This window comes from Miniopterus schreibersii (assembly GCF_964146895.1).
Source record: "Miniopterus schreibersii genome assembly, chromosome: 14".
Lineage (NCBI taxonomy): Eukaryota > Metazoa > Chordata > Mammalia > Chiroptera > Miniopteridae > Miniopterus > Miniopterus schreibersii.
The window spans coordinates 34990666-35005753 of NC_138114.1; the positions used below are offsets into that span (position 1 = coordinate 34990666).

A 15088-nucleotide genomic window follows, 5' to 3' on the forward strand; every position below is an offset into this window, starting at 1 on the left:
GGGTGACGATGGAGCAACAGGGAGTCTCATAATCCTGGCAGGACTGTAGAAAGACACAGCCACTCTGGGAAACGTCTGCCAGGTTCTAATGGAGTTAAACAGCCACCTATACTATGATGCAGAAGTTGCAATCCTCAGTACTTATCCAAGAGAGATGAAAACAAGTCCACATAGTGCAAGAATGTCCACAGCAGCGTCACCATCAGGAGAATGGGTAAACATACAAGGGTGGCCATCCATACAAGGGTGAAAAGGGACAGACTGCTATACACACAACAGCATGATGGATCCCACAGCTACCGGGTTGGGCTGAAGACGCCAGACACACACAAAATACATACTATGTGAGTCCATTTATGTGAAGTATAAAACAGGCAAAACCAACCTGTTGTCTCTGGGAGGGATAAAAGGCTATGGGGAATTGACTCGAAAGGGGTACAAAGGAGTTTTCCACAGTGATGGAAATGTTCTTTGCCTTGGTTTGGTGGTGGTTTACATAAGAGTACAAAGTGATCAAAACTCACTGAGTGGATTACTTTATGTACGTAAATTATACCTCAATAGAAAAACTAGAAGAGGTGGGGAATGAGAAGAAAGGATGAAAAGGAGAGAAGGGAAGAGGGAGGGAGGGCGGATGGGCCATGGGGCTGATCCACCAGACCAGTGCGACCGTTTTTCTAAAGTAGTGGTTCTTTATATGTTGGTGTTTCTTAAGCTGCATTGAGCCGTTACAGTAAGATGAAAGGGTGTGGGTTTGTCCACTTTGATGGGGAAATACATGTCAATGGCTAGCTAGTTCTCATTTTATAGTTTCTCCTATGCATTGTTCTAAAAACTTTAGCATTTGCTTCTATTTGAGTATATTACAGTCTGAAAAACTGAATGAAGAATTGGAAAACCCAAACCAATAACAGAAAGATCATAGAGAGTCAGACCAGCCTAGCTCAAGAGCTTGTCTTCCTCCTGGACACACGTGCCCATGGTTGACTGTATGCTGCATACATGTAATAGAATCAACTTATTGGCTGATGAAACTGATGACTGTTTGGAGGGCTGAATGAAGCATGTTGACATTTCCTGCTGTTTGGCAAGAGCACTATGATGTTTAGGTCTCTCTGGGTCAAAATGGACAATTGTTGGCCTAATTAGTGTGGTGTTGGCCCATTCCCAACCCTCTGCCAGATGCCCCAAAGTGACAGTCATGTAAATATAGATCGACAGTTGTCCTCAAGCCCCTGGAATATTGGTAAAAGCCAAAACCCATTGCAAGAGTGTTCAACAGGAGGCCATAGGTGTTCCTGGCCCCTCCCCATCAGTGCCCACTATTGGACCTTTCAGCCTTCTGCTTAGCTCTGCCTATAGCCAGGTTTAGTGAATGTTGCTCCCCACCCACAGCAGCACAGGCCCGGGTACCTTGAGTTTGGAATAGCCTTTCTGAATATATTGTCCACATTTTTCATGTTCCCCTGTGGAAGCATAAAATTTACTCCACCAGTCAACGATTTCTTCCTCCTTAAGAAAGACAACATCAAGATGGAAAAATCTTTAGTGATGACCTAGGTTTCCAATCAATGCAGGGAAACCTTATGTAGTAGGTAAGAGAAACATGAACCTGGAATAGGCAAGATTACGAGTTTTGTTTACATGAACAATGACTAAAGCATTCACCATTTTTCTCAGAAGCTGGAGATGAAATGATCCTTAGCCAATAAAATGTGGCTTTACTGCCCACAGCTGTACTAGATGATATTCTTACATCCTATAGATACAATCAATTCATTTGTCTGTTTTGACTTCTTTATCCTGTTGACTTGATGGTTACATATACAGATAACAGATAAAATAAAGCTTCCAATATACATTTCCTACTATCTCATTTCCTCAGCCCTTTTAGCTGGCAATGCCATGTAAAACAAAGCTCACTAAGCTAAGAGTTGGAAAAACTGGTTCTAATTCAAGTTCCATCCTTTTACATCATAAGCCATATCCTTAGGTAATAAGCCAATACCGGCTTGAAATAATTATTTAATGTCTCTGAGCATCAGTTTCTTCATCCACTGAATGGGATAACACCACTATCTGCCTCCACCTACCTCAGAGGCTTGTTTTGGAAATAAAATAAGAGCATTGAGAGAGAGCTTTGCAAGCGATAAAATGTGAAAAAAAAGTAGGAAGGTGTTATGGTTCATTGAGACCAGGGGCTCCCAGACTATCCTTGGAGATTCTGGCTCAATCAAGGGTGAGACCTGGGCACCCTAAGCTCCCCGGCGATTCCAACGTGCAGCCAGTGTTGAGAACCTATGGTTTAGCTGGGTGGTTCTTAATTGGGCAGGAGAGAGAGCATATCAAAGTCACTCGTGGAACATTTTCAAACTGCCAAAGGCTACAGTTTATAGAAGCTGCTATAATTTCCACTCAGGTTTATAATGAGAACAGATCCTCATCAGGCCCACCAATTGCTTATGTTAATCTACTTGGGAAAGAGTGATCATGCCCGAAATACAGTGTCACCTGCAGCATAGTTTCCTATTCAGTCTAGGGGGAAGGAAGAGGGACACTCAAGAAAAGCTATTTCTTATCCATGTGCAGTACATTTACACACACACACACACACACACACACACACACACACACACACACCCCCCGATGCTGGATTTCAAAAAATGTTCTTTATATATCAGCCATAAGCAGAATATACAGTGTGTACAATAGTTACCTTTTCTGTCAGCTGCTCATCACACGTACGGGCAGGAAGAGGGCAAACCATACAACAGGTCCCACAGATATGGAGACCCCATGAGTATTGGGTTGAAAGAGAAAGAGAGGAGAAATTACTTCTCATGCATGCTTTATACTGTCAACATTTTGATAGATCATTTAAATTATTCAAGATAATCTCATAATTAAACAAACCTTACTGGTTTCTTATCTGAAAATGTGCAAAAGGATTACAAACAGTGTTAAAATGAAAGGCTCAAAGGGAGCCACCCTCGTCCCGTTTTTATAGGAGTTAGAGATCTCGCTGTCACCAGCACAGTGGTCACACAAGAGGGGCCCTGCAGCTGCTCAGCTCCCTGTCCCAAACCTCCCATTCCATATAGCCCCTAAGTATGCCCCCAACCTTTGAACATTCCTGTCACAAGGTGTTCATGTCTAGCAGTCCCGCAATGTCATCCTGTAGGTACCTTTTCCCCCTTGCCTACGTTATAACACCAAATACATAGCTATCCATCGAAACTGCTCTAAGACATCAAGTTTCTCACTGGCCCAATCCCTCCATTAGAGTTTCTGCGTGGAGAATCCAACACTGATCTCAGAGCACACGCAGAAGATAAGACAATGAGGAGCTAGGATGATGGGGTTCACATTTTCTCTTGGCACCTGCTGGAACATTAGTCAAGCTCACCCTTGGGGGCAGTTTGAAGGATTGCTATCCAGACCCGCCCTCTGAAATCCTCACTTCAAGTTCATTTCTAATGTGAGGAGAAAACAACCCCTCCCAACGGGCACCCCCTGCAGCTGCTGTGTGGGGTGGCCACGGGGTTTCTGTTAGTGTCCTGTAGTATTTTCCAGATCGACTTTTGTTCAGCACACAGAATTGCCAAGAGAGGCAGATAGACAGATGTAACACTCTTTCTATTAGATTCAAACCAAAGCGGGATTAAAGGTTAAATTATCACAGCCGGAGATTTTGGAGAGAGAGATTTTATGCCAAAAGTGCTGTCACTTTCTGAATGGTTCCCAAATTCAGATTTTTAGAGTCTGTTCATTCACTTCTATTTTCAGCTACTCAAAATCATTTCAAAGAAGAGAGCAGTTCATGATGGAAAAGGTATTGTTCAAAACAAACTGCTGATTTTAAAATTTAGGATTAACGTGAGAGGATTTATTCATGCCGCTTGCTCATCAGCTCATATGGAAAAGGAACTAAAGTCAATAACTTGCTTTATCATAGCCAAAGGCACAGAAATTCTCCCCTTTGGCTTAGAACAATCTCATTGGTTTAAAGGTTGCCTTTCACTCCAAAATCTACTAATAGAAAGAATCCAAAAGGAGAATTTAAGTTTTTAGACGGAGGTCCCCCGGCCCCAGGCAGCCTCATGCATTTCTTATTATGCATACATACATGCACTGTCGTTGGAGAAACCATTTTGCTGAGTGCTGTTGACATACTGCTTAAGCACTGGAATTGGAAGGCAGTTGTTGAAATGGCCATGTAGGAATGCCCATGTCATCTGGCTAGCACTTATCAATTTGCCCCAAAGACTTATTTCTCACTTTTCTTGTGACAGTGCCGAGTCCATTCGTTAAGAGCATCCACCGTCAATCACAGGGTGTGGGTTTCTATGAGGGGGAGACTGTCACCCAGAGCCACAGTCTCCAGCTCCCATCAACGGCACAGTTAGTTTTGACCCACTCCCTCAATTGACCCATATAAAAGGCTTGAATTGAGTTAGTGGTAGTAGATGTACATTACACACACATTGTATGTACATGTAACTCATGCATATCATACATACATGTCTATTACATGTATGCATGTATAAGGCTACATGCACGTCATATAGGACATCAGCAAGCTTGTTATTGGCTTTTCTCAAGTTCGGCTTTACTCACTTGACTTTGCATAGATATGAACTGTCTTTCTTCCCTGATGAACTGGTGGAAACAGTTTTTTAGATTCCAACCAGTCTTTTTTATCAACACAGTGCACTTCAACTGGTGTTAGAAAAGCAAGCTGATCAAAGTCATTTATAGTACAGTGGGACACTACCCACTGATGACTGCTACTACCATCCCAGTCCTGCTAGGTTGTCATTTGAATGCCATGGTGTAACCCTAGCTGGTCTTGCTCAGTGGTTAGAGCAGCAGCCCACAGCCCGAAGGGTCCCAGGTTCGATTCCAGCCAAAGGCACATACCTCCATTGCAGGCTCAATCCCCAGCCCCGGGGGAGACCCAAGTGGAAGGCAACCAATCGATGTGTCCCTCTCATACTGATGTCTCTCTCTCTCTCTCTCTCCCCCTTCCACTCTCTCTGGAAAGCAATGGAAAAATTATCCTTGGGTGAGTATTAAATAAATAAATAAATGCTATGATGTAAACCGAGCTTTCACAGTGTGTTGCTACAGTAACCTAGTCATCTGTTAACTATTTTTAAGAAACAAATGAGAATAGCAGCGCAGATTGGCTTTATTCTTCTTCTGACCCCCCCATCCCCGTATCTAGGCCTACTGAATACACAGCAGGCAAGAGTAAGACCTGACTGACAACGGGAAGTAAAAAAGCTGGAGGCAGGTTATGGAGCAGCATCTTAAACTGTCTTTTTCCAGAGTGTTGTGAAAATGAACATAAAGGATCTTAGGTGTATCATACTTAACTTCTCCCCAGGCTACTACTGTTTTATTGGGAATATTGGGGGTAATTTACAAAGTGAACACAGAGTCTGTAAGTTCGATATTGTCATTTGTGACCATGGAGGATTCTCCAGGAATAGAAGCTAACACACTGCTACACAGTGCTGGCTGTGGAGACCACATTTAACACGGTCCAATTGTTGGTGAGTTTAATGTGGTGGGAAGGAAGTGGGCTTTTTTTTAAGGCACTGTTTATGGACATAACACATTAAAATGCAATCATGTGCATTTTTTGGCCAGTTTGCACATTAAAACCTGCTGTGCAAGTCCATCATAAATGCCAACAGAAACAGGGAGATGTTTGATGTTTTCTTTTTTCTGGGCTGAGATACTCCCCCCCCTTCCTTCTTATACAATTGACTGGAATGGTTTTAAAATAGGGTCCTGAGTGAGCATTTCCACCAATTTCTTCACTTCAAAACCACAGTGAATAGAAAAATCAGGGATATCCCATACACTGACAAATAGGGTCATTAAAAACCCATGACCCTTCTGCTTCACATAGGGAAAAAACCAGTGTGCTCCATGCATCCATCTTCCGAATGTGATAATGCTATAAATTCGCTCTTGAAATTTCTTTTGCTAGCAAGTGATATCCCTCAGACTGCCCACACCAATGGCTCTCAGACCTGCCTGCAAATTAAAATCACTTGGGGAGATTTTAAAATATACTGATGTCTAGGTTCCTCTTGGAGGGTGGGGACCTGGCCTGGGGATTATTTTAAATATCTGGGGTGACTGAGGGTACAGAACATTAGTCCATGCAGCATCATTATAACTTTTGATGAGTGCAATATTCAAATCTTTACCTTGGGATATTGGTTTATTATTATTTTAATTGCATCGAAAGCTTGTTTGACTAAGTTCACCCAATGCTTAGACACCTGGAAGATAAAACTGACATTATCTGACAATCAGTCTGAAGCCTACCTTCGAAGCCAGTAAAGGTTTGGTGTCTTCTATTTCGATAATGATGTCCCGGGAGGGTGGGGTAGACATAAAGGAGGCTGCAAGATAATTTCATAATCTAAGATGCTTATAAAAAATACAGTGGTGAACATTCTACTCCAAGTTCAAGTTTAACAGCCACAGAGTGGATGGTAGAGTTTACTCTGGGATGAGACTACTGAGTGGAGAGGACCACACATGAATGTAGGAAATAGCCCAACAATTCATCACTTTTCCCAAAATATGATCGGATTTTAGACATTTTTATTTTGCCTTGGACAGTTAGCCCAGTGCCTATACATAGAAAGTGCTCTAAAAAGAATTGTGTCAATACATGTCTTTAGAAGATACAGAAGTGGTGGGGAGGACTGGGGGAAACCTATATCTAAAGGAGCCCCCTTATCGTGGAATCTGTTCTCAGACACAGAAAAGTAATGCAGGGTGAATAGTTGCACATTTCCATGGCTCAGCCAGCCGTGGGTGTCGTAGTGCGTGCAGAGGGAAAAGGCACATGTCCTGACTTTACGTAATTTCCAGAATATTTGTGGCTCTGGATTTTGGGGTTAGAGCAAGGGCTCAGGAGCAGCCCCCGGGCTCACTAGGTTTGGTTCAGCTAAAGGAGTGTCAAAGCCTCAGTCTAGGGTGAGGGTGAAGGTGAGAGGTATGTTTACCCTTTATGGAAGAAGCATCAAGCAGTAAGATATCAACAGGAGACCAAACCCAGACAGAAGAAACTCTGCCAAGCCAAAAGAACTTTCTGTATAACCCACCCAGGCAACTGACATACAGGACATAAAGGAGTGGAGGAAACACATGTTTTCTAGGTACCTACCATGTGCCTGACAGTGGCTGAGCTCTTTACACGTATCATCTCATTTAATCCCTCAATAATAGTGTAAACTATGTACCATTATCCCCATTATAAAGATTTAAAAAACAAACTGAAGTTAAGAGAAAGCAAGTCATTCGCTTCAGGTTAGGTAATTAGTAGAAAGTGGAAATAAGGAATCTAGGTCTGTCTGACCACAAAGCTTGTGTTTTAACCGTCACACCAGAGCCCAGAACAGAGTAAATACTCAATAAATGTCAGAGAAATGATCAGGGCAACACTGGGGTGGCAGGGCAGACTGACACTGAGCATCTGTGATATATCAGTTGCTATGCTAGGTCCTTGTGTATCCATGTGGTACCTCCAGATCTATCAGCAGTCTCTATGCTTCCAAGATCATGCCCCACAATCCTGGACAACTGCAACACAGAACGTGACGGCCAGATGGGCAGGCATGTGGGAACACAACTGTATGCAAATTCCTTCTTACACTGTCAGTTCTCCCTTTCCCATCCTCCAGTAAACAAAACTCAGGGATAGGAGGAAAAAGTTATTCTATGCTCTTCCCACATTAGGCCAACCAAGTACTCCCTCAAGTCTAGGAAATGCTAGGAAAATGGTTTCTCTTCATTTAGTAACCTCGGATAAAGCAATGCCCACAGTTACGATAATCCTTATTATAAAAATGTGGTTATTTTAGGCACCGTCAATTCAGCACAAAATGCTCTGCCTGGGAAATTTATGGATAAACACATGTGGATTTTATTCTTTCCTCCTCTCTGAATCAAGGATACAGGATGCTCAGGCCCACAGAGCTGATGAGTTCCAGAGGCTCTGTAATATCAATACCAAACCTTATGGAAGATTAAACAGAGCTGGTTAGCGGCATAGCTGCTGAAACATCTGCTTCAGTATGGAGGCTACCAGTGATCAGCTGAATGAGTGCCAGTTCTCTGTGGGGTCTAATTTCATGAGGCCAGGGGCCCTGGGACCTTGTTCACTAATGCAACCCAGTCCCTAGGCCCAACACAGTCCTTGGCACATGGTAAGGTAAAAACAAATCATTATTGAATGGACAATAGCAAAACGCTATTTGTCAACAATTTAATATGGAACTCTAAGGTAAGGACCATGCCCACGCTATCATTTACTTATTATGTGATCTAAGGTAAATTATTTACTCCAGCAGGTGTTATTTTTACTTGATAGACAACAATGAAATAATATCCTTCAAATTGCATCTCAACAATGATGTGATGCATTAATGAGGTGGAACAACAGATTGAAAGAAGTTTAAAATAAAAATTCCCCCTCCGTATTTACACAGAGGATGGGGTGGGAGGGCCTTGTATTTACCCATCAAAATACTGATCACACCAGACTGCAATCACCCATTTCCTTGTCTCTCTTCCCTGCTGGACTATATAAAAGTTCATGAAGCACTCAACATTTTGGACAAAGAAGTCTTCTGTTCATTCAGGAGCAGGATGTCTCAGAAGGTAGTAGCTTGAGCACTGGGCCCCCCCAAACAAGGCCAGAATTAGTCTAGCTCTGCCACTGACTATCTTACCTTGGGCAAGTTACACAGCTCACTAACTCAAACTGTTACCTCATCTGTGAAACCTGGACAATAAATACTTACCTTGAGAAGGTTTGTAAAGATTAGGTCAGATCATGCATGAAAAGTCCCATGTGTTATTTCTAGACTTCATCTTACCTTTGAGCTGGGGCACGATGTCCTCCTTTCCTGCATATGGGTCACAGCGAAAGCGGTCCAGGTGGTCGATGGTGCACTGGCCAACAATGGGCTTCCGTCCAAACTGCCTGTGGTCAATGACTTTGATCACTAGCGGAGGCATGTACAGTTCTTCTTTGGGCAGGAACTGGGGGGTCACAGAGGTAAGCATCACTTCTCTCTACAAGACCTGACAAGAGCAGCTCTGCCAATAAACACTTCCCAAAGGCCCAACCCAGGACCTTTTTGTCCATTTGGCATAGCCCAGGGGACTCACAGTTAAGTAGTTCAGTAACTTATACACTAGGCAAGCAGCACATGCTCGAAGGCATGAGCTCTGAGCCAGACCACCTGGGACGGAATCCTGGCTCAGCCACTAGGAGCTGCATGACCTCAGGGAACTTTCTATGCCCCAATTATCTTCTCAGTAACAGCAGGGTTGTTGAATTAATACACGTGAAGTGCTTAGAATAGTACCTAGTACCTGGCTCTACTTTGTGACAGGATGTGGATGTAGCATTTAGTTGGAATTTAGAAATGGTCACACTAAAACTGAACCTTCAAGGGGAAGTAACTGTGGCTTGGGAGTCTTTTAGCCCTGGAGGTTTGGTGCCAAAATGGGATGCTCATTTTTCCTCAACACCTCTTAGTTCTTCATGTGGAATTTGGTGGCCTTGGTGACGTTGTGTGATTGGGAATCATGGGCTGGTCTCAGGTAAATTTCCACCTCTGGCCTTGCAAAGGAATAGAAGACACCGGAGTCAACTGAGCAGCTTCCTTCACCTTTGCCAACCAAGGCTAGATTCCAGACTAGGACTTGGGGGTGTGGGAGGGGCTGAGGAGTAGACATGGATGGGTGGAGTAGCCTGGCAACGACCACTGAGGGATTCTGGAGCACCCAGGTAGTTCTCCACCTATACTACTGTAGGGGAAGAGCATGGGCTTTTGAGTTGGAGGAATCTACGTCCAAACTCTAGCCACCCATTTGCTAGCTGTGTAAATCACCTAACTTCTCAGTTTCCTCCAAAGTGGGCATAAGAGGAGGGAAAAGGACTGCTCTTCAGGTTAGAATAATGACTAGATGCAGGGAGTGTGAATGCAGCTAGCACGGAGATGTGGCCACTGCTATTGTAGTCCTGGCACTCACTGTGGGGCCTGGGTAAGGCATTTCCCCCTCTTGGCCTCAGATTTCTCATCTGTAAAAGGGGAAGTTAATAAACAGGACCCTAGTGTTCCAGAGCAGGTGTGCTGGTGAAACCAAATAACTGGGCTGGGGAAAGGAACAGGAAGGTCTGGGCCTTCTACCCCATCAAACTGAAGCAGTACCTTTATTTTTATCTCTTTCTATTTAGTAGAGTAAAACAGATTCTTCTTTTTTAAAAAGTTAAGGATTGTGGAAAGAGTGGGTGACCTCTTCTTCCAAACTACTCTGGGTCTATGACGGAAGACTGTGAACGAGAGCTGATGCAGCCACATTTCTAATAACCAAAGAATAACTCTGATGCAATAAAGTAGATGTCATTGCAGGGGGGCCTGGAGGTGGGGCACTTAGAGGTGGGGCACAGGCACAGGCTGTGAGGGCGTGGCCCCATCACCCCATATGAGTTCCTCGGTGACTGCCTTTTCCCAGTCGGCCAGTCTCTATTTGGAGGGTTCTGGCCCATGTGCAGGGCCACAAGGAAGGGTTAACATTCTGCCCTCAGGTCATTAAGCAAGGACCTGTAACAGATAATGGAACAGATGGAAAGTGTATTGGAGAAATATATTAGCACTGCTCATAGATTTTTCTGCATTAGTGAGGTTGCTTGAAGCTTTAAGAAACCATCACGACAGTGTAAGAATCTAAGGAGGGAAAGTCATTGACAAGCTGAATCCAAGGCAGTTTTTCTAGTTGTTTTCAGACTTCGGAAATATATAAACTATGTACAGGTGAGTGATGTGAATATATTTCATATTTCAAATAAAATTCAGCAACCCAGCACACATGAAACATGAAACAGAGTCTTGATACTGTACCACTTTCATGAAGAGAACAGAGCCCGGAAAGTTGGGCGTCTTCTTAAGGTTTTTGATGACCACGGACTCTACCCTCTCCCCTCCACACTCCACAATGAGGCTGGGGGATGTGACAGAAGCCATCTGGTAGTTCTTCATATTTCTTAAGCCCCAAGCTAGAATCTAAGAAAACAATGTAAGGAGAAGGAAAGGAAATCTAGCATATTAAAAATAATATTAAAAAAAAAGTTCTCTCTTAATAACCACTAAACTTTTTAAGAGTAACTTGTGTAGCCCAGCCAGCATGGCTCAGCATTTGAGCATCGACCTATGATCCAGGCGATTTCGGTTTGATTCCCCGTCAGGGCACATGCGTGGGTTGCAGGCTCGATCCTCAGTCGGGGGCGTGCAGGAGGCAGCCAATCAATGACTCTCATCATTGATGTTTCTCCCTCTCTCCCTCTCTCCTTCTCTCCCTCTTTCTCTCTCTCTCCCCCCCCTCCCCCTTCCTCTCTCTGAAATCTATAAAGACATTTAAAGAAAAAAAGTGACTTCTGCAGATTTGCTAAAAATCTCTGAGAATATTATCCTAGAAAGCCTGCATGTGATGCAAGGAAAGCAGGCTTGCCTCTCCTTCTCCTGCCTGAGCTGCTAAAATATCAGAGCAGCTAAGAGTGTGGGAGTTAAATCCTGGCTGTGCCACAGCAGAGCATGTGAACTCTGGCAGGTTGGTTAACCACTCTGTGTCTTACCCATAGACAGGACTGACAGTTTTCTCTCTCATAGGGTTATTTTGAGGATCGAGTGTGAACTTCTTAAGTGACATGAAAGCATTTAAAAATGATAGGTGTTGCTTAAAGCCATCTGCCTCAGTCTTTGAGAACAAGAGCAAGACAGCCTAGAACTGAAATCCCAAGGTAGCAGCTGGTTGGCTAACTAGGGAGAGTCCTAGAGAGTAGGTCAATCACTGTCCATTGAGCTACCCGCTTTGCTCCATCGGCCTGTATCTGCTCCATTGTCTGACACGTCACCATTTCCCATTACTCTCTGCCCACGCTCTACCTCCACCTCTCTCTTGGGCCCCTTGCTCTCTCCACACACACAGGCATGCTGTTCTGAGTCTGTCTTCCCTCTCCCAGTTCTCCAGTTGACATAGGAAACTCAGAAATCTGCTGGCTCCCAGTAAATGAGAACTCTGGATTCCCTCAGTGATGCTAGAAATGACCCATTCCTGCTTTGACAAGCCTTCTATTTCCATGAATATTTCAAAATTTGGGGCAAATTCTGTAATAAATTAGAGACAGCAAGATCCCATTTCCTGTGTGAAAGATTCCAGTTCTACAGCCACATCCATTTGATTTGATCACATTATCACGGAGAGCAGCATACCTCAATAGCGGTGAGCTGAACCACAGGCCTGATGCCCTGGGGGACCATGTATAGATTTGGTGCCCTCTGTGAGGGAAGAATGGGAAGGTTGGAGCCATCCTGTGAAACAAACATGCAAATGTCAATGCTTCCCTTTAGTTCAAGCCTCGAGTCATTAACAGTGTTTTAAACAGCTACTCTGAAAGCATGTATGAGTGAGGACCCAGCAAGTACCTTGTGTCTCAGAATTAGCTCTGCAGTTACAAGGACGTCCCCACAAGCCTTGTCTCCATTCATTACTGGGTACCAGAGAAGTTTGGGCGTGATGTCCATTTCTGAGTTTAGTTTCACCAGAGGAGAGCACATGCTTCGTCCTAAAAATTCATCTTTGCCCTAGAAAAACAAACAACCCTTTAATTCCCCAAACACATCCCTATTCATCTCTATCAATCCCCCATGCCATCTTAGAAATTCTAAATTACCTACCACTTGGTCATTGTCAAAAAGTTCAATGACAACTTTGGGTGGGTTCTGTAGGACTGTTTCGGGTTCCCCGTAGATGTCAATATCATCAAATATAATTGTTTGGTCCCATGTGGGATTCAGAGTGGAGTGGATGATCTCTGTGGTTTTACTCCGATGGAGGAAGGAGACATGAGCATATGGGTCTAAAACCAAAAAAGAGAATAACAATGGGCCATGGCCAAAATTTGAGACCATAAAACTCCTAGAAGAAAACAGCTCCTTGACACTGGCTTGGCACTGATTTTTTAAATTTGACAGCAAAGCAAAGGCAACTAAAACAAAAATAAACTGGGACTACATCAAACTAAAAAGCTTCTGCACAGTAAAAGAAACCATCAGCAAAACGAAAAAGCAACCTATGGATGAAGGGATAAAGAAAATATGGGACATGTATAGATATGGCTACATATGCACACACAATGGAATATAGTTCAGCCTTTAATAAACAGTAAATCGTGCCATTTGTGACAACACGGATGGACCTTGAGGGCATTATGCTAAGTGAAATAAGCCAGATAGAGAAAAAGAAATACTACATGGTATCACTTATATGTGGAATGGCCCCCAAAAAGTCAAACTCTTGGAAAAACAGAGTAGAATGTTGGTTGCCAGGAGCTTGGTGGAGGGCAAATGGGAGAGGTTAGTAAAAAGATACAAATTTCAGTTTTGAGATGAGTAAGGTCTGAGGACCTCATGTATAACATGGTGACTATAGCTGATAACACTGTACTATATAATTGAAATTTGCTAAGGGAGTAGAACTTAAGTGTTCTCACTCACACAAAAAGTAAATATGTGAGGTGACAGACATGTTAACTCAAATGTGGAAATCTTTTCACAATGTATGTATGTATCAAATCATAACATTGTACACTTTAAATACCACTTTTTAAATTATACTTCCATAATGCTGGACAAAAAGGTAAGAAAAAAAATCTATTTCTCCTCTATGCTAAATAATTTCACCAATACTTTTTGCAGTTGACTGGAGCTGATCTATCTGAGCAATAAAGTAATCTATAAACTAAAGCTGTTTTACATAAGGCAAAAGTGTGCTTGGTTTTTAGCACTGTAGCATCATATGAATGGGACTCTTTGCTTTTGCTCCAATGTTCTATCTTATATCTCAAACTGTAAAGAATGTGCTTTGAGTTTTACGCAACTTTAGTTGAGAATTTTGATAGGATTCTAACTTTGACTTTTAATGACTGAGTGCCCCCTGGTGGTGAATATTTGAAAATGTGTTCACAAAAACCATTTTGGAGATGCGTATTATGGGGATAACATTGAATGTGCTCTGATATGTAAGAAAAGGAAATCATTCATGTATGCTTGGAAGACACCTCACAATTGATGGGAGCACGCCAGAGTATCAGGCAATTGCTTTAACAGCTGTTTCCACAGAAGGGCCAGGCAAGCTCTGCCATCTGCAGGTCCTGAAGTGGAATGCAAAAGCACACATCCCCAGACAGCAGGTTCCCTGATCTTTTCCTCAGAACCAGGCCAAATGTGACAAAATTAGCTGAGCTGTCAGTGTGAGGGGTGATGAAGTCTCATGGTTTTATGGTGCTGGGAATTTGGGGAGCAGGCAGCAAAGAAGGTCAGGATGGACTCCAAACTGCTTCAAGCCCGTGCTGTAGGTAAATAGGTGAATTTGTGATCTTTTTGTCAATTTAAGAGAACTACAAATATATATACACTATATATATGATATCATATGTACATATATGATCTTAATTTATAGTAGCCCAAGAGTCTAGGATATATGTATACAGCTATGTGTATAAAGAGAGAGCAGAAACTGCCTTTCTTCTTGGTGCTTTTCATTACTTAATCAATTAATGATTATTAGTATTAAAGGGCCATGTATGTTCCATGTATCTCCAGCACCCAGCATCAGTGTTCGGCACTGTGCTCAGTGCTTATTGATCTAATGACTGAGCAATTTATTTCATGCACATCAAACTAATCTCAATATGGAAATGCTTTTTGTTGTTGTTAGAAATAACTGAGAGCATCCACTTGATGAAAAGTAGAACCAAGCTAGCCTGCTATGTAATAAGGTGTGAGATGGAGGAGTTTTTTCCTTTACCTGAAAAGCTATCCTTGTCTAAAGCCATGAGGTTTCTAGCTTGGTAGATATAACAGCGCAGATGGTACATGTAGACTCCTAAAAAGAACAGGATGGAGGTTACTTACAAGAAACACAATATTGTAAACGACTATTTTCCTGGAATATTTGGAGATATTACATGCTTCAGATAAATAAATGA

At 42.8% G+C, this 15088-nt stretch overlaps 1 protein-coding gene across 2 annotated transcripts in view; it reads right to left on the minus strand.

The window, feature by feature from the left end:
- The window catches only part of MYOF (myoferlin), a 127200-nt gene that overhangs the window by 21344 nt on the left and 90768 nt on the right, over positions 1–15088 (minus strand). For both annotated transcript variants that reach the window (XM_081158700.1, XM_081158701.1), the window contains exons 32-40: positions 14908–14985; positions 12777–12958; positions 12525–12683; positions 12312–12410; positions 10944–11105; positions 8910–9075; positions 6346–6422; positions 2717–2728; positions 1414–1512 (exon numbers count right to left, since the gene is read on the minus strand). In XM_081158700.1, coding sequence (XP_081014826.1) covers positions 1414–1512; positions 2717–2728; positions 6346–6422; positions 8910–9075; positions 10944–11105; positions 12312–12410; positions 12525–12683; positions 12777–12958; positions 14908–14985 — 1034 coding nt within the window. The remainder of the gene's footprint in view (positions 1–1413; positions 1513–2716; positions 2729–6345; positions 6423–8909; positions 9076–10943; positions 11106–12311; positions 12411–12524; positions 12684–12776; positions 12959–14907; positions 14986–15088) is intronic.